The 26747-nt window shown below is 52.2% G+C and overlaps 1 protein-coding gene and 1 long non-coding RNA gene across 16 annotated transcripts in view; one reads left to right on the forward strand and one right to left on the reverse strand.

The window, feature by feature from the left end:
• Positions 1 to 26747, reverse strand: part of RPS6KL1 (ribosomal protein S6 kinase like 1) — a 31995-nt gene that overhangs the window by 2892 nt on the left and 2356 nt on the right. For 2 of the 4 annotated variants that reach the window (XM_038545276.1, XM_038545275.1), the window contains exons 3-12: positions 14897 to 15184; positions 13531 to 13655; positions 12554 to 12646; positions 6819 to 6866; positions 6326 to 6458; positions 4922 to 5530; positions 4407 to 4496; positions 4147 to 4229; positions 2778 to 2873; positions 2335 to 2426 (exon numbers count right to left, since the gene is read on the reverse strand). In XM_038545276.1, coding sequence (XP_038401204.1) covers positions 2335 to 2426; positions 2778 to 2873; positions 4147 to 4229; positions 4407 to 4496; positions 4922 to 5530; positions 6326 to 6458; positions 6819 to 6866; positions 12554 to 12646; positions 13531 to 13655; positions 14897 to 15161 — 1634 coding nt within the window. In that variant the 5' untranslated portion in view covers positions 15162 to 15184. Of the gene's footprint in view, positions 1 to 2334; positions 2427 to 2777; positions 2874 to 4146; positions 4230 to 4406; positions 4497 to 4921; positions 5531 to 6325; positions 6459 to 6818; positions 6867 to 12553; positions 12647 to 13530; positions 13656 to 14896; positions 15185 to 15369; positions 15535 to 16434; positions 16514 to 26747 lie in introns of those variants that run through there. The other 2 variants (XM_038545274.1, XM_038545277.1) reach the window with 2 other exon arrangements.
• Positions 2 to 5900, forward strand: LOC111097106. Of its 12 annotated transcripts, none has more exons than XR_005363541.1 (5): positions 2 to 45; positions 763 to 988; positions 1756 to 2016; positions 3241 to 3727; positions 3869 to 5814. It is a non-coding gene; the product is annotated as an uncharacterized LOC111097106 (long non-coding RNA). The 12 variants fall into 12 exon arrangements; XR_005363532.1 differs by having other exon boundaries at positions 5 to 113; XR_005363533.1 differs by having other exon boundaries at positions 5 to 113; positions 1774 to 2016.

A 26747-nucleotide genomic window follows, 5' to 3' on the forward strand; every position in this document is an offset into this window, starting at 1 on the left:
GCATTTTTGTGGGGGCTTGCAGCATCTCTGGGATGGATTAAGGAGGTGGGTGCAACTCCTAGTGTCCCATTTTGGACTGGGTTGCCACATGTATACCAGGGTGCTGGGGCTCGGTAAGCACAGACTGGGGTGGAACACCACCAGGGAGCAAGTGGCCGGGTGGGGAGCTAACCTAGACCACAGGTCCCTGGCCTAGGGTGTCTGAGCTTGAAAACAGCCTGTTTGCACACAGTTCCCCACCTGCTGGTCCTGTGGTGATGTCACCTCTAGGTGAAAGTCTCTCACAGGAACAGATGGCTCCAGAGGGTAGAACTAGAGTTCATAGGTGGGGGAAATGGGTTCAATGAAGGCCAAATTATAGAATTAACCTGTCCTGGGCTTGGTGCTAGAAGCTCTAGTAAACCTACAAAGGAGGTATTAGCCCCATAAGGGTGGGGACAACAGTTTTCAGAACTCAGAGCCCAGCAAAGCCGCAAGTGTGCAAATCTTGCACGGATGAGGCCCAGAAGTTCCAGAAGCAAGTCACACTTCATGTGGCAGTGGTTGGAAGCAGTCCAGGGTGACTGTGTAGCCAAAGGACCAGACTTGCAGACAGGTTCCACTAGGCTCTGACCAGGTCCTATCGGTAGTGTCTTTAATGGGAGCCACCACCCATCTCTGGGGTCACTGAGGATTAAGACTAGTGTCCTGTCTCCCCCACCCCCTTCTCCCAGGTACCTGACCGTCTTTTAAGACTTCTTTTGCTACTTGTATTTCCCACAGATCCCAGTGCCCCCTACATGCCATCGCTTCCTCAGTTCAAAGCTTCTCTGCAGGGCACAGGCTGGCAGGCCCTTCACCAGCCCCACCTCCTACCTTCTGGTGGACTCCAAGCTCTCTACTGTCCTGGAGCTTCTCTGGGGGAGCCCTCCGCTCTCCCTTTTGGCAGGGCTGCTCGTTGCATTCAGGAGGCCAGGACACCATAGGCAGCAGCAGACTTTATTGGGGGGTAAGGGGGTGGGGGGGGCGGTATGGACAAGCCCCAGGGAAAATGCACACAGGCTGTGCTTCCCAGGTGCCCTCTGCAGGAGCGCTCCCTACCCCTAGACTTAGCCTTGGGCCTTTGCAGCCCGACTGGAGCTGTCAGAGGCGCCACCTGGTGTTGGTGGGGACACACTGGAACCAGGGAGTTGGGGGCAGAGGTCTGGTGGAAATGTGTCCTAGGGGCCACACCCCAGTGACAGGGTGAGCACCGAGAGGAATAAGATGGCCCCCAACCTGGGGAGGGGACTGTCTTTGGGGTAACTACTTACCCCAGCTCTTCAGGGACCAGAAATATTTTGCTTCTGGCTAAAAGCTTAGGCAATCATTCCATGTGTTTTGTGAAGTCACAGTGGACGGTGAGCTGAGGTGGACCCTCACGACGAAAATGCAAAATGGTAAACAGGACAAACGCCCAAGAAGAGAGAAGGGAGTCCTAATGGGCACGAAGTGTGGTAGTGGCTTCAGCCTGGAGGCTGCAGCACTGTGGTCCCCACTCAGGCCCACGGGCAGGGCCCCCTCTCCACACTGGTGGGCTAGCTGGGGAAGGGAGCTCTTTATTCAGTTTTCAAAAGGACTCAGTGGCAGAGCCATGCTTCCCCCCCCACCCCCTTTTCCTCTCCTGCCTGCCTTTGGTTCTTCAAAGTCTGAACTCACAAGGGGGCATGGAGGGAGGGGAGTGGCTCATCCTGTCCCCCAGCTCACCTCATGCCCGTGACATTCCTGCTTCCCCAGCCTCCCCACCCCCCACAGGAGTAGCCTGGGAGCCAGAGAGGCCCGCTCGTTGCCAGCTAGGATGAGCAGGCGGGGCAGCCCTGGTTGGGGCCCACTGAGCCAGTGGACCAGTATCCTGAGATGAGTCTCCAGAGAGCTGTCCCAAGCGGGCGCGTGGCAGCTAGTGAGTCAGGAAACCTTGCAGCCCACTGAGCAGGCGGTCAGGAGCTCGGAGCCAGTGCTGCGGAAGGCACCCTGCAGCACGGCGGGTCTGCAGCCAAGGTAGAGGGAGCTGCTGACTGGCGGGTGGAGGATGGATGGGCCGAGGGTTCGAGCTGCCCGGCGGGTGAGCTCCCGGTCCCTCCCCCTCAGCAATGACCAGAGAGGGTCTGCAGAGCCGGCTGGGGGACGCCCAGGCCCTTCTGGGCGGTGGCGAGGGGGACGATGGTGCCCAGGAATGGCGCTGAGCAGGAAGGGCAGCTGCCCTGGCTTCTTTGTCTGAGGGTCACTGATTAGAGGGCCAGCTCTGGGTGGCAGGCAGAGGGGAAAGAGATCCAGACCAGTCCAGCAGCTTCCACGACCCACTCTGCCCTCTCTTACCCCACCAGTTTGCTCCACTGGGTAGTGCTGAAAAAGGGGTGGGCCTTGAGCTTGTTGACACCCAGGCGCCGGGCAGGATCAAACTGCAGCAGCTGTGGAAAAAGCCCGGAGGGCTTAGCAGGCCTTCCCAGCCCCTTCGCAGAGGCATGGGCTGCCTAGGGGATGGTGGCCGGGGGGGGGGGGGGGGGGGGGGGGGGGGGGGGGGGGGGGGGGGTGTCCCTAGTCACCACTCCCAGCCGTCTGGCCCTCGGAACTCCCAGTGGTACCCTGGGGGACTTGTGTTGTTTGGCCACCAGCATATACAGATCTGTTGTCCCCATCACCCTCCTGCACCTGGCATCAGACATCCAGCATGTGGGGCTGCCGTTCACACCAGGGCTGTGCCCTCCCAGCACCCACCCTTGGGCCAAGAAGCCACCTCCCCAAGGCCAGCTGTAGCTCACCTCAGTCAGCAGAGAGGCCGCTGGGTGACTGAGCCATTCAGGCAGCTGGAGCTGGGTATGGGGCTGGATTCCCGAGGGGTGGCTCTGCGACAGTGCCTGGGAAGACATGGAGGGGGCAACTCCGGGAATGTGTACGCTCCAGTGGCAGCCAAGATTTGCTTACCCCCCCACGTCCCCTCCGATGGGGATGATGGTTGCCGTTTGCTTTGGAGCTACTGCACACCAGGCAGTGGGAGATGCCCGACATCTCTGATCCATAATTTCCACAACAGCCATCAGAGTAAGTCCTAGTATCCTTAATTTAAAGGTAAGAAGCAGGCTCGGGGAGGTAGAGAGATTTATGTGGAGTTCAGGGTTTGAACCCAGGTCCCCCTGGCTCCCAGCTTGCCAGAAGCATCGATCTTGGGTTGCATTCGGGGCAGGCACTCTACCAGGAACAGCACTGGCCCTTGTCTCCTTACAGAAAGAAGATGTGCACAGCAGGCCACAGTATGCCACCATCAGGGCCACGGCAAGACCTCCCTGCGCCCCAGGACGGTGCAGCCCTGGGGCGCAGAGAGGCCTTTTGGGGGTCAGAGCCCCAAGAGGCAACCAGGAGGAAGGCCAGGAGCCCTGGGCTAGAGAAGCGGTGGGAGGCAGTGAGAACCCCACTCTTGGGGGCTGTTTACAGCCAGGAGCATCAGAGGCCCCAGCTATGGGACAATGACAAGAGGGCGCCTGGACAGATGGCAGGCCACACTTCAGTCACTTCCTGCCCAACTGTGGTCTGGCCTTTCCCTCCCTGCCCCAGGTGTGGTGCTGAGCTCATGGAGGACACAGAGGGCGGAGGCCGCCGCCCCCAGCAGGACTGCCTGCAGGGGCAGCTCTGAGCCCTCGGCTGAGCCCGGCTGGACAGGGCAGCTGCCGGCCAGGATGGAGGCCCTCTCCCGTCCTTCAGCCAAAATCTGGAGGTTACAGCCCAGATGTGTGTGGGTGGGGGAACGAGCAGTGGGAAGAGCTTGGGGGATGATGATTCAGGAGCCTTCCTGGGAAGAAGAGTTGTGTCAAATTCCATCCTCCCTCCAGCCCTGCACCCATGTGTTCTCTTCCAGAAACCTTCCCTGACTATCCCAACTCAACTCTCATTTACCCAAGCCGACAGAGTCACTTGTTACAGCCACTAGTGTGGCAGGGGTGCTCCGTGTATCCGTGACCTGGGTGAGTGGCCTCCCAGGTCTCTCATGGCCTGTGGGGGCAGTTGGGGGGTGGGGACAGCCAGGTCTTAGAGAACCAGGTGGCCTCAGCCCCTACACTGGCTGGTTGGACTAAGCCGAGCCCATCCTGCGCTCAGTGACACCCACGGAGCTCCACACCCGGCCCAGCTACTCACAGTTCCAGTCAGCATTTCATACAGCAGAGACCCAAAGCTCCACCAGTCACAGGCCTCCGTCAGCTCAGAGATCCCCCCCACCTCTGTGGGAATAAGAACACACACATCCCAGCCTCACCCAGGAGGGCTGGTCTCCACTCTACTCGTCCTACCCAGACGTGGCCCCTTCCCTCTGTCACCCTCAGTGCCCCCCAGCTCAACCCACAGAGGCACCCAAGATCTAGACACCGCCCCCCCCGCCATCCCCGCTCCCTTCTTGCCTGGGGCGCTGTAGAGATTGTCCAAAGCCTCCCTGCAGCAGTGAGGCTCCACCTCTGACCACTGGCCAAAATACGTGAGCCGGATGTGACCTTCTCATCCAGTGCACGCAGGGAGGAATAAAGGTGAACAAAAATCGTGGTCCGTCATCACTGAGCAGGTGATGACGGACCAGAGCCTCCCCCCACAAGTCACAGAGCAGGAGCCAGCGGCCACACTGGGCACAGCCACCCTCAGGCCTGGTCCCCTGAGGCTCAGAGACAACCAGGTATTCCTGGGAGCTGCCGCCCTGGACTCGGGGTGAGGAGGGGAGGGCTGGTTTTCCAGGCTCGACCTTGGCCAACCAGACTGTGTGGAGTCCTGCATGAAAAGGCCGGGGGGAGGCAGAGGGGGCAGATAGCTTCCGAGGTCCCCTTGACCTTGGGGCCCTCTCATGCTGGGTTGGAGGCTTTGGGGGCCCCGTGTGAGAGGTGGGGTGAGGGCGGCCTAATCCCTGCGCCCCGGCCTAGGCACCTACCTGCCTGGTCCAAAAGCAGGTTCCGGGGATTGAGGTCTCGGCACAGCACCCCCTGCTCGTGCAGTGCTTCCAGGGCCACCAGCATCTCGGCAGCCCACCGCTTCACCTGCTCTTCCTTCACACACCAGGCACCCCTGCCGCACCCCGGGCTGGCCCGATCTGCTAAGGGGCGGCTCTGGCTTCGGCCTCGGCCACAGGCCCCCAGCACCCGGACAGCCCCCTGATGAACCCAAGGGAGCCCCCAAGAGGGCCTCATGTCCGAGCTCTGGCCAGGTCCTCGCCCAGTTTGGAGGTGCAGGCGGCCACCTGGGGCCTTCAGAAGGTCCGAGGGGCAGGAGGTATGGGTCCTGGCCGAGGGGTCACCTTCGGTCTCTCTCCATGGAGTGATGGATGGGGCCTCCCTGGCTGGGGAAAGACTCCGAGAAGTCCGTGGAGGCTCCAGAAGGATCCTGTCCTGCAGGTGGGTGGGGCCCAGGGGGAGCAGCGCTGGGGTCTGGAGGCCGAGGGGTGAGTTGAGTGAAGACTTCGTCCTTTCTGGGGTGGAGCCAGACCTGAGCCCAGGTTGTTGGGGGTGCTTCTGGGAGAGCAGGTGGGACCAGAGAGTGCCTCCTGGGCCATGCAGGGGGGGCAGGGGAGAGGAAGAGTGTGGACACCAGGTCCCCAACTCCTGCCTCCCCTCATGTCCTCACCTGTGCCCCCTCCCTCCTCAGCCTGGAATGCCCTCTGCTGTCCCTCTGACTCACCCAGAGGGGACCCTGCCTCACAAGCTGGCACAAAATAGGGGCTTAACCCCAAGGTAGTTGTAAATTATCACTCCTGTCCTTGGTTTGGGTGGTAGGTTCCCCAGTGCTCAATATATTACACTTTCTACTTTCTTTTCTTTTCTTTTTTTTTTTTAGGGAGAACAGTATAATAAAACTTAAGTAAAAAAAATAAAAGAAGGCCAGGCAGGGACCTGCAATGACCATATGTCATGATCCATGTGTCCTTCATTTTAAAAAAAAAAAATCGTTATAATAGGGTGATCGATAAATATCTGTGCCATGACCCCATTGCTGTCCTCATGGCTTCAGGCACCACTATCCCACTTGGCCACTCCAAAGAATGGGCACAGACTAGAAAAGTGAAGACCGAGACTGGAGGAAATGGTGACAAAGGGTACATCTGCACCAACTCCCTCACTGCCCAGGCCGTGAGCCTCCCACTCAAGGTGTCCCCTGCCCCCTGCCAGCACCTCACAGAGGCCACAGCCTGATCCTGCCATCCGCTCCCAGCGCGCCTGGGTCCCCTGGCCGGGGCTGCACATCTGATGCAAGTTACCCCCTCCTCGTGCTTGGCATTTTAAGGAGATGAAAGAGGACACGCCAAAGGCCTGAGGAGCTCAGGGCCCCGAAGTCCCCTCACCTTGCACGTGCTCCAGCTGCAGGAAGATAGAATCCTCACTCACGAAGTACCGAAGCAGCTTGGTCATGTAGGGGACGCCATGCGGGATGATGGTCAGCCGCTCCCGGTTCGCCACATGACACCTGGAAAGGCTCTGGGGGCAGGGCAGGCAGGTCAGCTGGGGCCAGACCAGAGAGAGGGTGCCCTGCCAGGGGGTGTCCTAGCCTGGCTCTCAGCACAAAGAGATGACAAGGGGTAGATGCCACCCCTGAGTAGCAACCGCCTCCCCCAATTCCCGACCTGGCCCCCACCCTCAATTCCACCATGGAATCTAGGCCCCCCACCCTCCAAAATAAGGGTGAGACAGGACAGGCGTTTGTCTGGGAGGCAGGGGACATGCTCAGGGGCAGACCAAGCAGCTTCTAGATTTGGAGGGAGCGTGGGGTAGGAGGTTCCCCACAGGGGAGGTTTCCCAGGGGGAATGCAGAGTGGCAGGGGACTAGGTGGCACCTGCCTTCACCACGAAGGTCCCTCCGGTTGCTGGGTCCTGGACCAGCTGCACCTGCCAAGATCCAGGAGGCACCGGTCAAGGCAGGTGCTAGTTTCTGGGGCCCCATGACCCAAGCCCCAGCCCCCCAGGCCCCCCCACTGAGGCCAACTCACTCCAGGGCAGGCTGTAGTGGTACAGACCGCGCCCCTGGCCCCCACCAAGCCGGCATCGATCCTGTCCTGCTCATCCACCTTTGTCAGACCGGCAGGATTAGCGCAGGTGCCAACCCTCAGGTCAGCCTGGGAGCCTGAATCTGTCCCCAGTGCTCTCTGGGCTCTCCCTTAGGGAGCGCTGGCACAGCGTCCCGTTTCCTGTCTGCCCACTTGGCTATAAGCAACATGAGGGCAGGGAGCCCCGTGTTCCCAGAGTCCCACACAGTGAGGGATGTTGTAGGTGCCTCATACATGCACGGCGAGTGGCCCATCTTGCAGGCTTGCGGGTGTCACGGCTGGGCGGGACCTTGGAGCCAGTCACCTCTTCTGATCACATATTTTACAGATGAAGCAGCTGAGGCTCTGAGAGTGCGGCCCAAGGTCACCCACAGGCCGAGCCGTACCCGGGAACACACGGGCTTGGCATGCTCCTTCGGGTCCCTTCCCCTGCCTGCCCACCCCCCTCTCTGGAGGCTGTCTTGGGAGAGCAGCCCTCTTCTCCTGTGGCTTCTGGTTTGAGGCAGCACCCTGCCAACCCCTGGGTCAGGGCCTTGTTTGAAGTTGAGTCCCTGACTCATCTCTGTGACGGGCAGGGGTGGGCCCCAGCCACAGGAGAGTGCAGGGGCAGCTGGGGCAGGAACGCAGGAGGTTTGGCCAGGTGAGGGGCAGATGGGGGCAAGCCCACCACCCTGCTGTTGTGACTCCTCGGCTGCCCGCCTGCCCTGCAGACACTGCCTCACCCTGAGGTGAGGTCAGGCCACCAGGCCATCACAAAGGCTGCATCCGAGGATTGGGGTGGCAAAGGGGCAATGAGTTTAAATCCTGGGCAAGTGAATGTTCTCATCTATGAAACAGGAATTACAAATTACATTACTGATTTGTTGAGGCCATAAATAGAAAGGCCCTAGGGAGACCTGGGTGGCTCGGCAGTTGAGTGTCTGCCTTTGGCTCAGGGTGTGATCCAGGGGTCCCGGGATCAAGTTCCATATCGGGCTCTGCACAGGGAGCCTGCTTCTCCCTCTGCCTATGACTCTGCCTCTCTCTGTGTCTCTCATGAATAAACTCTTTAAAACAAAACAAAATAAAAACCAGAAAAGCTCTTTGCTTCTATAAAGGCCAGGAGAATGCTAGTTTTCCCACCTGCCACATCACACCGCCTCTCTTGTTCAACTGCAAAATGGGGTCACATCATAGCTCCTGTGGGTCAGGAGGAGGACCCCATCACAGCAGCCACATAAGACACCCTCAGTAACCTGTTCTGACTGTCCCTGACACTGTCATCGGGGGACCCCATGCTGGCTACAGAGCTCTTCTTCTGTGCTAGGTGCTTTAGAGGGATTGTCTCACTGTAGCCCCCACAGCCCTACCACGTGAGCATTATTAGTGACCCATTTTAGTGATGAGGAAGTTGAGATTCAGAGATGTGATGTTACCAATAGTCCCGCTGCTAAATGGTGGTGGGACCAGGATTGGAATCCAGGCAGGGCTGATCCCCAAGCCCTGGAGACCTAACTGCAAGGGGGGCACAGCCCGGTGACCGGGGGCGCTGCCCTCCACCGTGGACCTCAGTGCCCCCATCACCAGTGCCCTTCCTGAGGCAGCAGAGATGCATGCCTTCCGACCGCCAGAGGTCTCTCCTCCAACAGCCAGAGATGGATCCCAGCCTGGCCCCAGCTCCTTGACCAAATTTGTGCAATGTCTGAAAAACCAAGGAAGAAAACTCTGGGGTCATTTAAGAGAATCAAGTTTCCCACAAGTACTGACACCCTGGATAAGTCCCGACTGTCGCTTGCCAAGTGGGATTCCCTACCACCTTGTCCTGGCAAAGGTCCGCTCATACAGAGTCCAAAAAGCCAGCAGTGATGGCTGGGGAGAGCCAGATATAAAACTTGATCAGTATTCTGGAATGAGTGTGTTTAAATATATACGTATATTTAATACACGCATGCACACACATCCCTAACTAGAAAGAATTAAACCAGTACATTAATAGCCATTATCTTGGAGCTAGGTAGGATGGTGGGGAATATATAGATGTTGTTTCAACTCCTTTCTCTTTCCGATTTCAAAAGCAGAGGGAGCATTTTTCCCCTTAAAGCAAGCAAATAAAAAAAAATCCCCTTCCTCTTTTGCTCAGTTTAACTGGGGACAGAGCACTAGCTAGTCACTTGACCTTATGAACCTCCGTTCCATTCTCTGTAAGACAATTTTTTTTTAAGATTTTATTTATTCCTGAGAGATAGAGAGAAGCAGAGACACAGGCAGAGGGAGAAGCAGGCTCCATGCAGAGAGCCCAACGTGGGACTCGATCTCAGGTCTCCAGGATCACGCCCTGGGCTGAAGGCACACGCTAAACCGCTGAGCCACCCATGGATCCCTAAGATAATTATTAATACGCAGCACTGTCCAGGGCCCCTGGGGGGCACAGTCAGTTGAGTGTCCGACTCTTGGTTTTGGCTCAAGTCACAATCTCGGGGTCATGAGACAGAGCCCCCAGAATTGGGCTTTGTGCTCAGTGCGGAGTCCACTTGGGTTTCTCTCTCTTTCTCTCTCCTCTCTCCCTTTGTCCCTTGCCCCCACCCCTGCAAGCAAGCTCTCTCTCAAATAAATATTTTAAAAAATAAAATGCAGTACTGTCCAATAGAATATGAAAAAAAGATAGCTACACTCTCCAATACAGAAGCCATTAACCATATGAAAAGTTATCAAGCCTTTGAAATGTGGTTGGTATGAATGAGAAGCAGAATATTTCATTTTAACTAATTTGAACTTCTATATAGTCTTCTGTGGCACCTTCCTGGATGGGGCTGTGCAGGATAGTGCTTTTTCCCCCAGGGCCACCTAGAGGGTTTAATGCAACAGTTTTGCAAATGAGAATGTGCCTTACTAATGTCAGGTGAGTGTTGCCATTTGGAGGGTGGAAGGTAGTTCTGGGCGCCCCCTTTGCATCTTTTTATAAAGGGAACTTTTTTTTTTTTTTTTTTTTTAAGATACCCACTGAGTTCTTGAGACATGGAACAATGAAAGCTTTGGTGAGACACATTAACCCTTCCTTTAAGTAATGCCCAAAGTATCAAAATCCCAGGAGGACTCTCATGGAGCAAACAAATCCAAAAGTTCCAAACAGATTCCCAAACCCCACGCCCCACAGGGGCCTGGGATGTGAACCAAGGGGGCAGGGCAGGGGCAGGAGCAAACCAGAGGACTGGTGTCCCATGGAAACGGACAGCACCCCCACTCCCCTACTCCTGGCTGCTACTGGAGAATGTGAGCCAGCATTTCCAGATCTTCCAATCTTACAGGAGAAGCAGGAAATCTGGATTTCTATACGAAACCTGCCAATTTTTAAATGTTGGTAAGTAATGATCATTTTAAAAAACACCCCTGGGGTGAGCCAAAAAACAAGAAGTAACTTGGATGGCCTTCATTTTCTTCCCCATCCCTGGCTCCTACATGAGGCTCAGCAAACACGTGGTGTTATCTCTCAGGCCCTCCCATGCTCCCCGAGAACAAACCCCTGGGTATTGTAGCCAGAGGCCTATCTAGTCCCTGACCCGACCCACAGTTCCCCGCAGCCCCCTATCCCTTGCCAGTACCTCTTTAGCCCCTAGGAATCCCCGTCCCAGACCAGCTAACCTGACAACTGGGCATCTCTGGAGGGCGCTCCTGGCTTCCTGAGCAGGCCCTCTGCCCCTCCATGGGCCCTGGGCAGCTGGCCCTCCTGCCAGGATGTGCCCGGCCACGGCTGTAGGACTGACCACACCCACAGCACATCCAGGCCTGGCTGCGGGGACCTGGCCCAGTGGCCCTACCACCTCTCCTTATTTGTGGAAGATGGTGTCCCGACTTGGAAATGACACAAGAAAAGGAAGCTAGATCTCAGGGGGGGGGGCGGGCGATGGGGGAGGTAAGCTCAGTGCCCAAGAAAGGGTAAAAATGCAAAGAAAGACAATTTCAAGACAGAACGGTTGGGCTTGGCCTTATACATTAAGGCATTAAGGCATTTCCACGTGCACAGGCCTCAGAATACTAGATTCTGAAAATCCTTTGCATATGCGTGTCCTGGGGTCAAACAAATTCGGGAAATTGTACTAGAGACCTCCTTCTCGGAAACTCATGGTATACGTTTGCATCCTGAGAGCTCTGCAAACTGGAATAATTAAAAAGGCAGCGTCGTGTCACTTTAACCCACGCTTGTTTGACCTGGAGCCCTTCTCTCCACAACACCTACAGTGCAGCGGGGGTCCCCGGTGACGAGAAGGCGGTGGCGGTCACCTCCCGGCCTGGCAGTCGGAGCCGTTGTGCTGGGCTGCGGCCACGCAGACTAGTGTAGTTGGAGGGAAGGCAGATGGAAGCTGGCCGGGCCTTGGCTGACAGACTGGGGCCTGTTCCAGGGACCCGGGGAAGCAGCTGGAGCGCGGCTGGGGGACGGGAAGCCCGCACGCCTCCCTCCGGCTCGCTCTTGTCACTAGCATTTAGAGCCATCAAACACGTATCAAATGTTTCAGCGTGTGCCAGGCCTTTCCCAAAAATTATTTCACTTTAGTTCCCACATGCCCCCTTCAGGGGCGGGAGGGTGGATTCTTATCCCACTTACAGCCGAGGAAAACCAACGGGGAGGTGATGGGGTTGCTGTGGCCGCACCGTGCACCGAGCAGCCATCCTCTGTGGGCTCCCAGGCTCTGCAAAATCCCCCGATGAGTGTTTAAATTACAGATGCCTGGGCTTGACCCTGGAAATTCTGACTCAACAGGCCTGGGGTGGGGCCCAGGCGTCTCTTTTTAGGAAGCCCCCCAGGTGATTCTGATGAACAGCAGGCCTGAGAAAGAACCACTTTAGCAATTACCCAGGTGCTGCCTGGGTTGGGGCAGAGGGTGATCGAAGGCTACAGGTTCAGGTCTCATTTGACCCAAGTGTCTATCCATCTGACTCCCCCTAATGAGTGTGCCACGTACAGGCTGCGATGTCGGCTCCCATCTTCCTGCCTGCCCCAAATTAAGGGAAAGGGCCTCAGATGGGGTCAGGATGTGGAGGGGGGCAGGAGGAAAGGGGCAGAGCTGCTGAGGCCCCTGTGAGAGCAGGACAGGCTTCTGGAGAGGGGTGTACATTTCCACCACAGGAACTCCTCAGCAATGCTTGGTGGGGAGAGGGTGGCCGCAGCCCTGGGGTGCACAGGGAGTGTGTGGGCAAAAGGGGGGAGTGCAGGGTGCTGTGTGCCTGGCAGAGTGCCCCGGGCACTGCTTCTCCTATGGCTTCTGTCTTGAATCTCTGAGGAAGGGCCTTTCTGTCTGGGCTGCAGGCTGTGGACAAGGGACCATCTGCCTCTTCAGTTCCCCTCTTTCCTCTCTAGGACCTGACCGATGTGTGCTGGCGGGGGGAAGGGGGAGGGGGGGAGTGGGGAACCACTGGACACAGCTGGTCTCCCTGCCTTGGACCCACTGACCCCTTTCCAGCCCCTTCTGCAGAAGCCGGGGGAGCTGCTCTCTCTCCCCACCCACCACCACCATTTGCATGCACCATGTCCTTCGGCACCAAAACATCACTCACCTTCTCGATGACCCCAACCACCCTGCAGCCCCTCAGCTGCTCCAGAGCAGAGCTCAGTGTGCGAATGGGCCGGAGCCTCAGGCTGCTGAAACCCTGCAGAGGTGGGAGACAGGTCACGCAGACTCAGGATGCAGCCCTCCTCCAGCTGCCAGGACAGCAGGGGCACAATGGGCAGAACTGGGGTACACAGAGCTCCCTCCTGCCCCCAGGGAATATAGAAGTTGGCCCTGACTGGCAGGGGCCCACACAGCCCTCTCCACCTCTGCGCCCCCCCCCCCCCCCCCCCGAGCCAACCCTCCTCCAAGGCCCAGGGAGTCCTCAAGCCTCAGAAGCCCTGTCTTGAAAGCCCCACCCATGGGAGGCAGGCGCTCCTGGGGCTGGGGAGATAACCCAGGAACTTGTGGGTTTCAGGGAACACACCTCAAAGACCGAGGCACGTGGCCCAGGCACCTGCTTTGGGGAAAGGCAGCCTAATAAGATGCAGAAGAGTAAATACATTGACAACACTGCTGTGCGTTTATCGAAGAAAATCCGAGAAGTGGATCCACACAGTTCAAACCCGACTTCTTCACGGGTCAGCTGTGCTCACTGGGACCCATTCAAACTTCCACAGATGTGGGAAACTTTGAGTGTGTGCACATCAGGCCTGTGCATGAGCTGCGCATGGGAGTCTGGAGGTGGTGTGTGTGTGTGTGTGTGTGTGTGTGTGTGTGTGTGTGTGTTTACCCTGTGCAGCGGTGTGAGACAGGCCTGGAGATGATTCACTAAGTGTTTGAAGATGAAAGGACGAGGATGGTGTGGGAGACAGAGGACGCCAGCAGGGGAACGGCAGGGGGGTAGCCCTGCCCCTGGCATGCACCGTGTACCAGTGCCTGCCCTGCAGCCTGGGACAGGAGGTGACAGTCCTCTGGCCCGCAGGAGGGGGCCCCCAGCTATCTCCCCCAGAGCCCTCAGGCCTTCAGACAGGGCCTCCTCACCGTGCCAGGGCTGGCTCCATCTCCCAGGGTCCTCTGCAGGTGGCAAGTGAAGATCTCCTCCGCCCGCCGCAGGTACTTGGTGATTTTCAGCTTCACGGCCTCACATCGCTCCTTGTTGGGGTCAACTGTGGGGCGAGGGCGTCACCAGGACCCACCCTGGCCCCGGAGGGCTGGGGTTCTGGCTCCCTCTGCCCCGCACAGGAGAGCAGTGCCTACTTCTCAGGCTGGTCTGCAGGCTGTGCCCCCACACCCGTTCCCCGGCCCTCCTCTGGGTGGGAGACTGGCAGGTGGGGGCGGAGAAAGGAGATGGAGGGAGAGGCTGGGAACCGCAGTCAGCCCTCAGCCTCCTGCACTTCATGGTTGGCACCCGCCACCCCACTGGCTGCCATCGCACCCTGAGAAGGAGCAGTGTAGAGATTTCCATGTCTGTTTTCAGAGAAGGAGACAGAAGCTCCCAGAGAACACCCCCCTAACCATCTCTGATACCCTGTGTGAAAAGACCAGAGTGGGGACCCAGACTGGAAGAGGAACGGATTCACCAAGTGGTCAGAAGTCCAGGTGTCGGGGGTCTCTTTGGCAGGGGGGTGGGAAGCTTGAGGCAGGGCCCAATTCCGACCCCCAGCCTGACCACCCTCAGGGATCCTTCCCCTGGAGAGGAAATGCCTCCCTTTGCCCTGAACACGCTGCTGGCAAGCTCTGGAACACCAGAGAGCCCTTCGGCTGGACAACACGCCTACTATTGTTCTTCAGGGCTCAGATTAAAGTTCTAACTTCTAGAAAATACCCTATACTGGCCCAACCTGGCCTCAACTTCTCTCTTTTCTCCCCTCATTTCCTCCTCAGTGCTCTTCCCACCCGAGACGGTAATTAAGGTAATTACCCATCAGTCAACTCATCAGTCTCCCCCACTGTAAGGCAGGCCCCAAGTGGGCAGGAGCCCAGTGTCTAGGGACAGGCAAGTGTGCTGAGTCAGGGGCCAGCCTCTAGAGCCCTAACCGTTGAAACCTCACATCTGCCCTGATAGCTATGGACCCTTAAGCAAGTGATTTAGCTGCCTGGTACCTCAGTTTTTGCATCTGGCAAATAGGAATAAAAATAGTTCCTACATGTTACATCATCAACATATATAGTAATTCCCATTACTGTGAGGCTCCCATGAGTTAATACAGGTAAAGCCCTTAGACCAGTGTCTGGCATATAGGAACTGCTCAATAAACGCCAGCAATTATCACCGCCCTTCACAGAGGCACTGCGGGGCCAGCCCAGAGCCCTGTTCACTCAGCGCAGATGGACAGAGAATGTGGTGGGGGGAGCCCCAAGTCCCCCTTCCCCACCGGCTCCCCTCTCTGCCCAGCCAGACCCTCACCGTGCACGCCTCGCAGCAGGACGTCCACGCCGTTCTGGTAGTGGTTGAAGGCTGCCTCGTAGTCCTCACTGACATCACGCTCCAGGGCCAGCCGGATCTGTGTGGCTGCATCCACCAGGTAGTCACGCTTGGTCATGTCAGAGGCCCCGGGAGCCACCAGATTGCGAATCTGCTCCAGGTACACACGGGCCTGGGACCGGGCTCGGGAGCAAGGCTCAGGCTCCAGGCCAGGGCCAGGAGGGCACTCGCAGGCCACCAGGCTCATGGCTGCTGCGCTGCAGTGGGGACCTGAAACAAACAGACACCTTAGGGAGGTCCCGGCTGGGAACAACACCCCGTCCACACCCTGATTTCCTGAAAAGTGGGAGACTAACACTCTCCTCCAAGGCCTGGAGGGATCAGAGCTAATGTGGGTAACATCCCTCTATCGGGCCAGACCTTTTCTAAAGGGTGATAATAGAATAACAACATACTTGGGGCTCTTTCATTTCAAATTCAGATCAACAGGTATTTCTTGAGCACTGGAGACAGTGGAGGATATCTGTGACCCAGAACTGCCTTCACAGCATCTCACAGACAAACTGGTACCTAGCACATGGTAAACATCTGTTGGCCACACGCCGAGGCTGTTCCTCACACTGTTCCCTCCATCCTGCCTGTGTTCCTGGTCATAATCCTCACACAGAAATCTCCTTTATCCTTCAGGGTTCAGCTCAATGGCACCTCCCTGAACAGGAGAGATTGTCCCGGCTTTATCTTCATTGGTGCCGAGGTCAAGTGAGGACCCTCCCCCCCAGCCCCCCAGCCCCAACAGAAGCCTAGCAGAGAATTAGGCACAAGGCCTGGCCTTAAACCTGTGGGCAAATGAAATGTCCAAGTGACAGATTCTGGATGGAGGCTGAGGAAGGAGGGCAGGGCCAGGGCCCCAAGGAGGCCACATGGTCCAAGGACCTGACAGCAGCTCCTCCCTGAGCAGTGGGTGACACAAGTGGCCAAAAGGATAAGAAGGATAAGATAAGAAGAGCCGCCTCTGCCCCCCCCCCCCCGTCCCCCCCCAAGCCGCAGCCTCAGTGGCACCTGTGCTCTCAGGCCCCAGGGAGAAGGGCAGGGCCTGAACTTCCAAGAGGAGGCCACCTCTGCCTCTGCGGAGAGACAGACCGGATAGGACAGGATGGGGAGTGGGGCGGGGAGGGAAACCCACGTCCCCCAGCCGGCGGGGAGCTCAACCCCGCCGGGATGCTGGGTGGAGGGAAGCCGCACCCTCCCTGCTCCCCCCACCCGGGACAAGCAGCTCGGAGGCCTGTGATGGGGGGGAGGGTGCCGAGGCCCGGGGCTGGGCCGCTCGAGTCGGGGCCCCGGGCCACCCCCCGTGCTGGGTCCCGCGGGGCAGGGAAGCGGGGCGCCCAGCCCCCGAGCCCCGGCACGAGGTGCGCCACCCGCGCGGTGGGGCGGGGCGGGGGGGAGCGTGCTGGGGGGAGGAGGGGCCGCCCGCGCCTGCAGGACCGAGGCGCGGAGGAGGAGCCGGGCCCAGCGCGTACCTGCCCGAGCCGGGAGCCCGGTCCGCGCGGCCACACCTGCCGCAGCCCTCGGCGCCGCCGGACCCCGCGCCCCGCCGCGCGGCCGCGCCTCCAGCCAGGTGCAGGGCTCCGCCGCCGCGCCCCGGCCATTGGCTGCGGATGAGCTCATCCTCTAGCGTTAGAATAAACCGCCAATCAGCTCCCGGCTCCGTTTCTGCCGGCCCTTAAAGCCCCAGCTCCCCGGGAAGGGGTGGGGGTGCCCAGCATCACCCAGGGGTGCGCGAGAGCCCGCCCCGGAAATAAGCCAGCCGCGGTCGCAGGGATGCTCAGTCCGTCGAGCTGGGCCTCTTGGTTTCAGCTCAGGTCATGATCTCGGGGTCCTGAGATCGAGTTCTGGGAGGGCCCCCGCGCTCAGCGAGGAGTTTCCTTGGGACTCTCTCTCCCCCGCCCCCTGCCCCTCCCCCTGCCCGCCCTGGGGCTCTCTCTCCAAATAAATAAATTAATTCTTTTTAAAAAAGGAAACCTAGGCTGACTAGAAAACGTGCATGCTACCGTTGGGACTTTTCTCATTTGTTATTTCATTCATTCATTCATTCATTCATTCAACTATGTAATACTTCTGTATTGAGACGGTGCTACGCAGGAGTGACATGCTAAGGCCCAGCGCCGGAACAGTCTCTGCTCACGTCTTTCAGGGGGTTTACCGTCTAGGGAGGGCTATAGGGATTAAAGAACTAAAGAACACAGTTGATATTTCGTTCCAGGTGTGGTCAGAGCTGTGTGAAAGGAGCACCACAGGGCCTATGAGACTTATAAGGAGGGGAATGACCTGGGCCGGGGGTCAGAAGGTTTTCTGGAGGAAGTGATATCTGAACTGGACATGCAGACCTCACCTGCACCCCAGTGCTGCACTCATACTGACTTTAGCGCACTTGCTCTCCCCTAAGATACCTTATCACACGGTTCCCCTTTCCTGAATCCCAATGTCTCCTCCTCTGTCCTCACTCCCAGTCAGACAGGTGCTTCCTCTTTTCCTTGAAAACACTGGAGCTGGGGATCCCTGGGTGGCGCGGTTTAGCGCCTGCCTTTGGGCCAGGGCGCGATCCTGGGGACCTGGGATCGAGTCCCACGTCGGGCTTCCGGTGCATGGAGCCTGCTTCTCCCTCTGCCTGTGTCTCTGCCCCTCTCTCTCTCTGTGTGTGACTATCATAAATAAATAAAAAAAATTTTTTTAAGTTAAAAAAAAAAAACACTGGAGCTCTCTTCTATTTGCTATCTGCCCACCAGCCAGATCTGCACCCACATACTGCCTCCCCACCTCTTCCCACAGATGACTTGTCTGTGCCCCATTGAAGGCCAGCTTCCACTTGGGATCAGCCCTACCCATCACCTACTCCAGGACACGGCACCAGCAAGCTTCCCCTCTCTCTCCTTAATTAATCATTAAGGAGAAAGCATCATTAATTTTTGGCTTCCACTGGATCATTCTCATCTGATACAAGCATAACACTGATTCTCCCATTTTAAAAGCAAAACAAGAAAACTAAACAAAATAAAACCACTCTTGGCCTCACTCCTCACTCCTCCCTCTATCTAGGTTTGCAGCAAAGCTCCTTGAAAGAGAGGTCTATACTCACGGTTTCCAGCTTCTCTTCTCCTACTCTTTCTTGAACCTGCTGTGATGACACTTCAACATTGCTCTGAAATTGCTCTTGGCTGGGGTGGTGGGGTGGCTCAGTTGGTTAAGTGGTCAACTCTTGATTTCGGCTCAGGCCATGATCTCAGGGTGGTGAAATGGAGCTTGGTGTGGGTCTCTGAATGTAGCTCTGCACTGGGTATGGAGTCTGCTTAAGTCTCTCCCTCTGCCCTTCCCCTGCCAAACCCTGGCCACTTACTTGCTCTCTCTCAAAAAAGTGGAGGAGCGGTGACTGGGTGGCTCAGTCAGTGCATCCAACTTGGTTTCAGCTCAGGTCATGATCTCAGGGTGGTGGGATCCAGTCCCACATTTGGCTCTACTCTCAGCAGGGAGTCTGCTTGAGATTGTCTCTCTCCTTCTGCCCCTCCCCACTCACATGCTGCTCATTGTCTCTCTCTCAAATAAAATCTTTTTAAAAATGAAATAGCAGGCAGCCCCGGTGTCCCAGTGGTTTAGCGCAGCCTTCAGCCCAGGGCGTGATCCTGGAGACACAGGATCAAGTCCCACATCGGGCTCCCTGCATGGAGCCTGCTTCTCCCTCTGCCTCTCTCTCTGTGCCTCTCATGAATAAATAAATAAAATCTTAAAAAAAATAAAAATGAAATTGCTCTTCTTAAATTGAATATAATTCACATACCATTCAAGTTTAATAGTCTAATAAAACATCTCAAATTCAACAAATCCAGAACTGCAGTCTTAAAATACAGCCTACAGGGCAGCCCGGTGGCTCAGCTGTTTATCGCCGCCTTCAGCCCAGAGCACAATCCTGGAGACAAGGATTGAGTCCCATGTCAGGCTCCCTGCATGGAGCCTGCTTCTCCCTCTGCCTGTGTCTCTGCCTCTGTGTGTGTGTGTGTGTATGTCTCTCATGAATAAATAAATGGAATCTTTAAAAAAAATATAGCCTACAGAGTTGGAGAAAACATTTGCAAATCATTTATCTGATAAGTGTCTAGCTCTAGGATATATCAAGACCTCTTACTATGCAACAATAAAATGACAAATAATCCAATATAAAATGGGCAAAGAATTTGAGTAAATACTTCTTCAGAGAATATATACAAATGGCCAATAAGCGCTTGAAAAGATATTCAATATCATTAGTCATTAGGGGAATACGACTTGAAAACACAATGAGATATCATTTCACACCCACTAGGATGGCTCTGATTAAAAAAAAAAAAGATGGATGATAACAAGTGTCGACAAGAATCTGGGGAAGTTGGAACTATCATACATCACTGGTCAGAGTGTAAAATGGTGCTGCTGCTTTGGAAAGCAATTTGAAAGTTCTTCCAAAAGACTTAGTGTATGATGGGACAATCCACTCATAGGTCTATCTATACTCAAGAAAATTAAACACGTGTCCACACAAAAACTTACACATGAATATTTATAGTGGCTTATTCATAATACTCAAAAAGTGGAAATAATCCAAACATCCATCAACTGATGAATAGATAAATAAAATATGGCATATCCACGGAATGGAATATTATTCAGCCATAAAAAATAATAAAGTAGGGGCGGCCCCCGTGGTGCAGCGGTTTAGTGCCAAATGCAGCCCAGGGCATGATCCTGGAGATCCTGGATCGAGTTCCACGTCGGGCTCTCTGTATGATGCCTGCTTCTTCCTCTGCCTGTGTCTCTGCCTCTCTCTCTCTCTATGAATAAATAAATAAAATCTTTTAAAAAAAGTAATGAAGTACTGACTTGTGGTTGAACCTTGAAAACATTATCCTAAGTAAAAGAAAGCAGACACAAAAGACCACAGATTGTATGAGTCCATTTATATAAAATTTCCAGACCAGGCAAATCCATAGGGATGGAAAATAGATTTCAGGGAGGGGGTAATGGGGAGTGGCTAAAGAATAGATTTCTTTTGGGGATCAACAAATGTTCTGGAATTAGTGTGATGGTCGTACCACTTGTAAATATATTAAGAACCACCAAATTCACATTTTGAAGAGGTGAACAGTATGTGAATTACATCTCAATTTAAAAATGATCATAATGAAAAAGAAAAAAAAACTGGACCTCCTTATCCTCCCCAACCTGAGACGTCTATCTAAACCCTCTTCCAGCTCCATCCTTCCAATTGCTCAGGCCAAAATTTTTGGAGCCACCTTGGCTTCTATTTTCTCACACTCTACATCCAATCCATGAGAATATCATACTGGTTTTTCCTGCAAAATATATCCAGACTCTGAGCACTTCTCACCCCCGCCACTTCTCACCTCCACCTCCAGTGGTATAATTTTTATAGGGCCATCTTCATCTCATACTCTCATACCTGATTTACTGTTGAGGATTCCTCCTGGCTTTCTGTTTCTACCTTTGCCACCCTCCAGGCACTTCTCAACACTGTCAGTGGATCCTTTCAAAGCCCACGTCAGATCCCGTCCCTCTTCTACTCCAAAGTCGGCAAGAGCTTCCATCCTTCTGAGAAAAACTCAGTCTCTCCTATGACCCCCAAGGCTCCCATGGTCACCCTTCTCCATTATTTCTCCAGCTTCATCTCCTAGCCTCACTCACTCAACACCAGTCACTCTAGCTTCCTCATTGCTTCTGGAATGCACCCAGCGCTCCCATGCCAGAGCTTTTGCCTTGCAGTTACCCTCTGCCTGGAATAGTCTGCCTTTGGACTTCTGCCTGGTAAACCCTAGCCTTGCTTCAACTCATTGCCCTGCTGTCACTTTCTTGAGAGACCTACTGACTACACCCTCCCAACACCCCCTCTCCCTTACCCTACTCTACTTCTTTTCCATTATTCTCAACCCATTAGCATGCAATATCACTTACTTACTTATTTTTATATGTTTCTTTTCTTTCCTTGCCTCCAGGCAAGATCCACATGGGCAAGGGCCTTTATCTGCTTTGTTCACTGACTTATCCCAAGTGGCTACAACTGCATCTGGTACCCAGTATTGCTCAGTAAATATTTGCTGAATGAATGAATGAGCCCCAAAGGATGAGAAAGAATTAACCAGGAAAAGCGTTTGAAGAGGTCAATGGAGGAGAATTTCTGGGCAGAGAAACGGCATGCATAAATGTCTTAACAAATTCACAGAGAAAAATAACATTTGTACATCAAACAGATGGCATGGCATAAAATCATTTGAAAAAATTTAATTCTCATTCATGATAAGAACAAACTCTTTACTTAACAAACTCTAAACAAACTTATGAACCTCCTTAACTTGATAAAGGCTTATCTACCAGAAACTTAGAGCAAACACCATGTGTAATGGTAGGGCATTAGAAGCTTTCCCAGGGTCCAGCTGTCCTTCAGGCATATGGCAGGATCACACTTCTCTGCCCCTTTGGAAGGGGCTTGGCCATGAGACTTGCTTTGAAATGTTAATGGACAGAACAAGAGTTACTTCAGGGTGGAAGCTTCAAAAGCCAGTGTATAATTCACTCCGCCCCTTCCCTCCTACCACGGGGAACATAAAAGCGCGGGGAACATAAAAGTGCGTTCATGGAGGCACATGGCCTCCCTCAGCCTCTCCCTCTCTGAGAAACAACAAGGAACTCCTCCTGCCCCGTGACTTGCATTGGACAAGAGGTGTGAGAAATGAATTTGAACGAGAAACCAAATTATTGTGTAGAGCCACAAGATCTGGAACTGTTTGTTATTGCAGCATACCCTGACCCATCTGGAATGATACACCCAATGCAGTCAGAAATGAACCAATGCCTCTACTCTTAAAAAAATATATTGGATGTTACAACTTATGGGATAAGAAATAAAAAAACAAACAAGAAGCTTAAAGATTGGGAGGGAAGAGGCCAAATCTCCATTACTTTTGATAATGTGATTATCTACCTGGAAAACCTAGAGCAACAATTGATGAGTTCAGCAAAGTGGCTGGATGCCAGATGAATATTTACAAATCAAGATCTTTCCCATTTGTCAGCAATAACAATTTGAGAATATAATAATTTTTAAATCCTTTTCATCATCGAAACAAAAACTGTGAAATACTTACAAATAAACTAATTAGAAATATAAGACCTTCATGGAGAAAACAATAAAATTGTATTGAAAGACACAAAAGGACCCAAATAAAAGTGCTGTGTTTTGTAATAGGATGACTACCATTGTAAAGATGTTGATTCTCCCCCCACCATTAATTTAAAAATCCAATGCAAAAAAAAAAAAAAATCCAATGCAATTCCACTCAAAATTTCAAAAGGACTCTTCATAGAACTTGAGAGGATGCTTCTAAAATTCCTATGTCTATTCATTCACTTCACAAAAACTTACGGAGGGCCTGCTATGGGTGTGACTCTGTTCTAGGTACTGAAGATATAGTAGTGAATGAAACAAATAAAAAAACCCTTCTTGGAGCTCTCATTCTTAACGGAGAAAACCAATAATAGGGACCCTGGGGTGGCTCAGTGGTTGAGCATCTCCCTTTGACTCAGGGCCTGATTCCAGGGCCTGGGGATCGAGTCTTATATCGAGCTCCCTCCGAGGAACCTGCTTCTCCCTCTGCCTATGTCTCTACCTCTTTCTCTGTGTCTCTCATAAATAAATTAAAAAATCTTTTTAAAAAATCATAAACACATAGATCTCATGGTGATTATAGACAGTATACATAAATGTGCAACAATAGCCCCTTGAAAAAGAACAAATGGGTTAGGAGCTCGCCTTACCAGATCAAAAGATGTATCATAAAGCTGCAATTTTATTTATTTATTTGTTTGTTTGTTTGTTTTGTTTTGTTTTGTTTAAAGCTGCAATTTTAAAAACAGGTGATGGGTATACATTAATAGAGGATAAGAATAGAATAGAGCCCAAAATCAAACTCATGCATCTTGAAAGATTTGACTTAGGATAAAAAAGCGATTTCAAACCAGTGAGACAGGATGAATTCTTCATAAGAAGTATTGGCACAATTAAATCAACTTGTGGAAAAAAAATTAATCCCTAATCATAAATAAAAATAAATCCAAGTTAAAATTCTAGATGAAAAAGAACCAGAACAATCTCAAATTATTAAAAGAAAATATCAAAGAATGTCAGTACAATCTTTGGGTAGAAAGTGCCTTTTAAATATTCCTAGTGGGAGGGATATGTAATTATACATTTTGAATGTTGGTTTCTCAGAACCATTTGAAGTAGAAATACACGTAATCTATGACCTATCAGTTCCACTTCTAGATATTTAATCCAGGAAAACACTTGCCCACATACATAAGGATGTATATGGATTTTCATGGCAGCATTGCCAGCCATATCAAAAAATTGGGAAAACATTTCAAATTCAGTATATTATAGAATATCAATATAAAAATAAATTAATAAAATGTGGCATTTCATGTACCAAATTATTATTATTCAGCATTTCCTAAAGATTTATTTATTCATTTTAGAGAGAGGGAGTGTGTATGAGTGGGGGCAGGAGTAGAGGGAGAGGAAGAGAATCTCAAGCAGACTCCTCACTGAATATGGAGTCCAATACCGGGCTCAATCTCACAACCCTGATACTATGACCTGAACTGAAATCAAGAGTTGGATGCTTAACTGATTGAGCCACCCAAGATATTCCTATTATTCAGCATTTTAGAAGAATGAATCAGAACTAAATCTGTGTGTATGAACATGCAAGTTCTCAAAACATATTGTTGAGTAAAAACAGTTCCCAAATGTTACCTACAGTGTGATAGCTTTTATATTTTTATTCATTAAATACACACACAAAACAATACTATATATTATTGACATATTATACTGTATTAGGATTCTTCAGAGAAACAGAACCAGTAGGATAGACACGTAGGTAGGTAGGTAGGTAGGTAGGTAGGTAGGTAGGTAGATTTATTACTATAAGAAATTGATTTATGCAATTATGGAGGCTGAGAAGACCCACAATCTGCCATCTGCAAACTAGCAACCTAGAAAAGTCTGAACTAAAGGCCAGAGAACCAAGAGATCTGATAGTATAAGTTCCACTCCAAGTCTAAAGCTTGAGAACTGACGGTATAAGTCCAAGGCCAAGGGCAGAAGGTCAAGGTCTCAGCTCAGTCAAGGCAGAGAATGAATTCTCCTTTCCTCCATCCATTTGCTCACCCACCTGGGGGGAAGGTCATCTGCTTTATTCAAATGCTAATCTCATCTACAAAGACTTTCACTGACGTTCTTCCTTCCTTTTAAAAATATTTATCTATTTATTTACTTCAGAGAGACAGCAGAAAGGAGGGGCAGGGGGAGAGGGAGAGAGAGTCTCAAGCAGGCTCCTCACTGAGAGCAGAGCCCCATGTGGGGCTCAATCCCACAATCCTGGGATCACGACCTGCACAGAAACCAAGAGTTGGATGCCCAACCAACTGTGTCACCCAGATGCCCCGATGTTATTTCTCCAGAAATAATGTTTAACCAAATATCTGGGCACCCCCATGACACATTGAAGTCGACAGATACAATTAACGATCCCAAATAGTAATAGCTGACCTCTATTCGGTGCTTACTATGAGCTCATCCTAATCTTAACCTAACATAGCACATCTTACATGAATCTTAAAACAACACTATTTTTTTTTTTTTTTTTTTTTTTTAAAAAGCAACTACTTCTTTTTTTTTTTTTTTTTTTTTTTTTTTTTTTTTATTTATGATAGTCACAGAGAGAGAGAGAGAGGCAGAGACACAGGCAGAGGGAGAAGCAGGCTCCATGCACCGGGAGCCCGACGTGGGATTCGATCCCGGGTCTCCAGGATCGCGCCCTGGGCCAAAGACAGGCGCTAAACCGCTGCGCCACCCAGGGATCCCTTAAAACAACACTATTAAAAAACTGAAACAAAACCAAAACCCAGGGATGCCTGGGTGGCTCAGTGGTCTAGCGTCTGCCTTCGGCTCAGGGTGTGATCCCAGAGTCCCAGGATCAAGTCCCACATCGGGCTCTTTGTGTGGAGCCTGCTTCTCCCTCTGCCTATGTCTCTGCCATTCCATCTCTCTGTCATAAATAAATAAACAAACAAATAAATAAAATCTTTAAAAAACAACAAAAAAAAAAAACCCCAAAACCCTATTAGTTACTATTATTAATCCTTACTTTACAGATGATAAAACTGAGGCAGTTTTAGTTAAGTAATTCAATAAGCAGTTAAGTAATTTGCTTATGCTCACACAGTTCGGAAGTAGGAGCACTAGAAAGCGAATCTTGGCAGTTTGGCTCCAGAGCCTGAGCCCTGGTCCCCTGTGCTGATCACACTGAGCTCCCACCAGTGCTGTTATGTTACCCAGGGCATGGAAGCAAGGGACTGATGCAGGCAGGGAGCAGGTGGGCGTTAGCATACCTGTGATGTTCGGTTTTTAAGAAACAAAGGCATTTGGTATATTATTTGTGAGGTGAAGATTAATATTCTAAAATGATATATTAAATATGGACATGAAATTATAGAATTTCTTTTCAGAATATAGTGATTAGTTCTCCAAGGAAGTAGATCATGCTCCACAAACCTCTGATGGTGGTATAGACCTGGTTTGATGGGTAGGTGTGTTTGGGAGACTTTCCTGAGGAAGTGCCTTTGAGCTGAGCTCTGGCTGATGCATGTTTATTAGTCAGCAAGCTGGGTGTGGGAAGGAGAGGAAGGGATTTCCTGGCAGAGGAAACAGCATGAGCAAAGGCCCTGAGGGGGGGATCGCAAATTCCAGGAACTAAAAAAAGACAAGTATGTTGGATCTTAGAGACAGGTCTCAAATGGGACGAAGGTAGCGGTGGGCAGAGCTCCGATCTCATGGAGGATTCCAGGCTGAGGGAAGGGACTGGGAGTTTAAGAACAGGGTGTGCTGTTGAGTAAGATACAAACCGGAAATGCTGACTGGCACCTTGGAAATCCCTGGAGTCACTTTCTCAGGCTGAGCTGTGAGAGTGAGCGGACATGCCAAGATAGAGACGGAAAGTGTAGACCACTATCAAAACATGGGGATCGGAAGCATGAGACCAGCACAGGGAGGCACCTGGGAGAAAATGTGCAATTGCAAGATGGGGTTGATTTATTTGCTGTGTTTTTATTTTTATGATGAGAATGACTTCTACACACAAAGACAAGCCCCCAAGCACGTTCACCATAGCACTGTTTATTATGACAGCAACTCAAAAGAGGACCTAAATATTCAGCAATAGATCAATCAAACTATGGGATATCCAAATGATGCAATACAATGCAGCCCTTAAAAAATCATATTGTTGGGACACCTGGGTGGCTTAGTTGTTGAGCATCTGCCTTTGACTCAGGGCTTGATCCTGGGGTCCTGGGATTGAGTCCCACATCAGGCTCCTCACAAGGAGTCTGCTTCTCTCTCTGCCTGTGTCTCTGCCTCTCTCTCTATGTCTCTCACGAATAAATAAAGTCTTAATAAAAAGCATATTTTGAAGAATATCTAACGTTATAGGGGAAATGTCTATGATATATTAAGTTTAAAAAGAAAGTTATAAAATAATGAGTATGTTACAATCTCATTTTAAAAATGTATTTATTTGAAAGAGTGAGTGAAAGAGAAAGCGAATGAGAGAGAGAAAGAAGGAGCAGGAGGAGAGGGTGAGGGAGAAGTAGGCTTCCCACTGAGCAGGGAGCCCAATAAGAGGCTCTATCCCAGGACCCTGGGATCATGGCCTGAGGCAAAGGAGGG

Source organism: Canis lupus, chromosome 8, assembly GCF_011100685.1.
Source record: "Canis lupus familiaris isolate Mischka breed German Shepherd chromosome 8, alternate assembly UU_Cfam_GSD_1.0, whole genome shotgun sequence".
Taxonomy (NCBI): domain Eukaryota; kingdom Metazoa; phylum Chordata; class Mammalia; order Carnivora; family Canidae; genus Canis; species Canis lupus.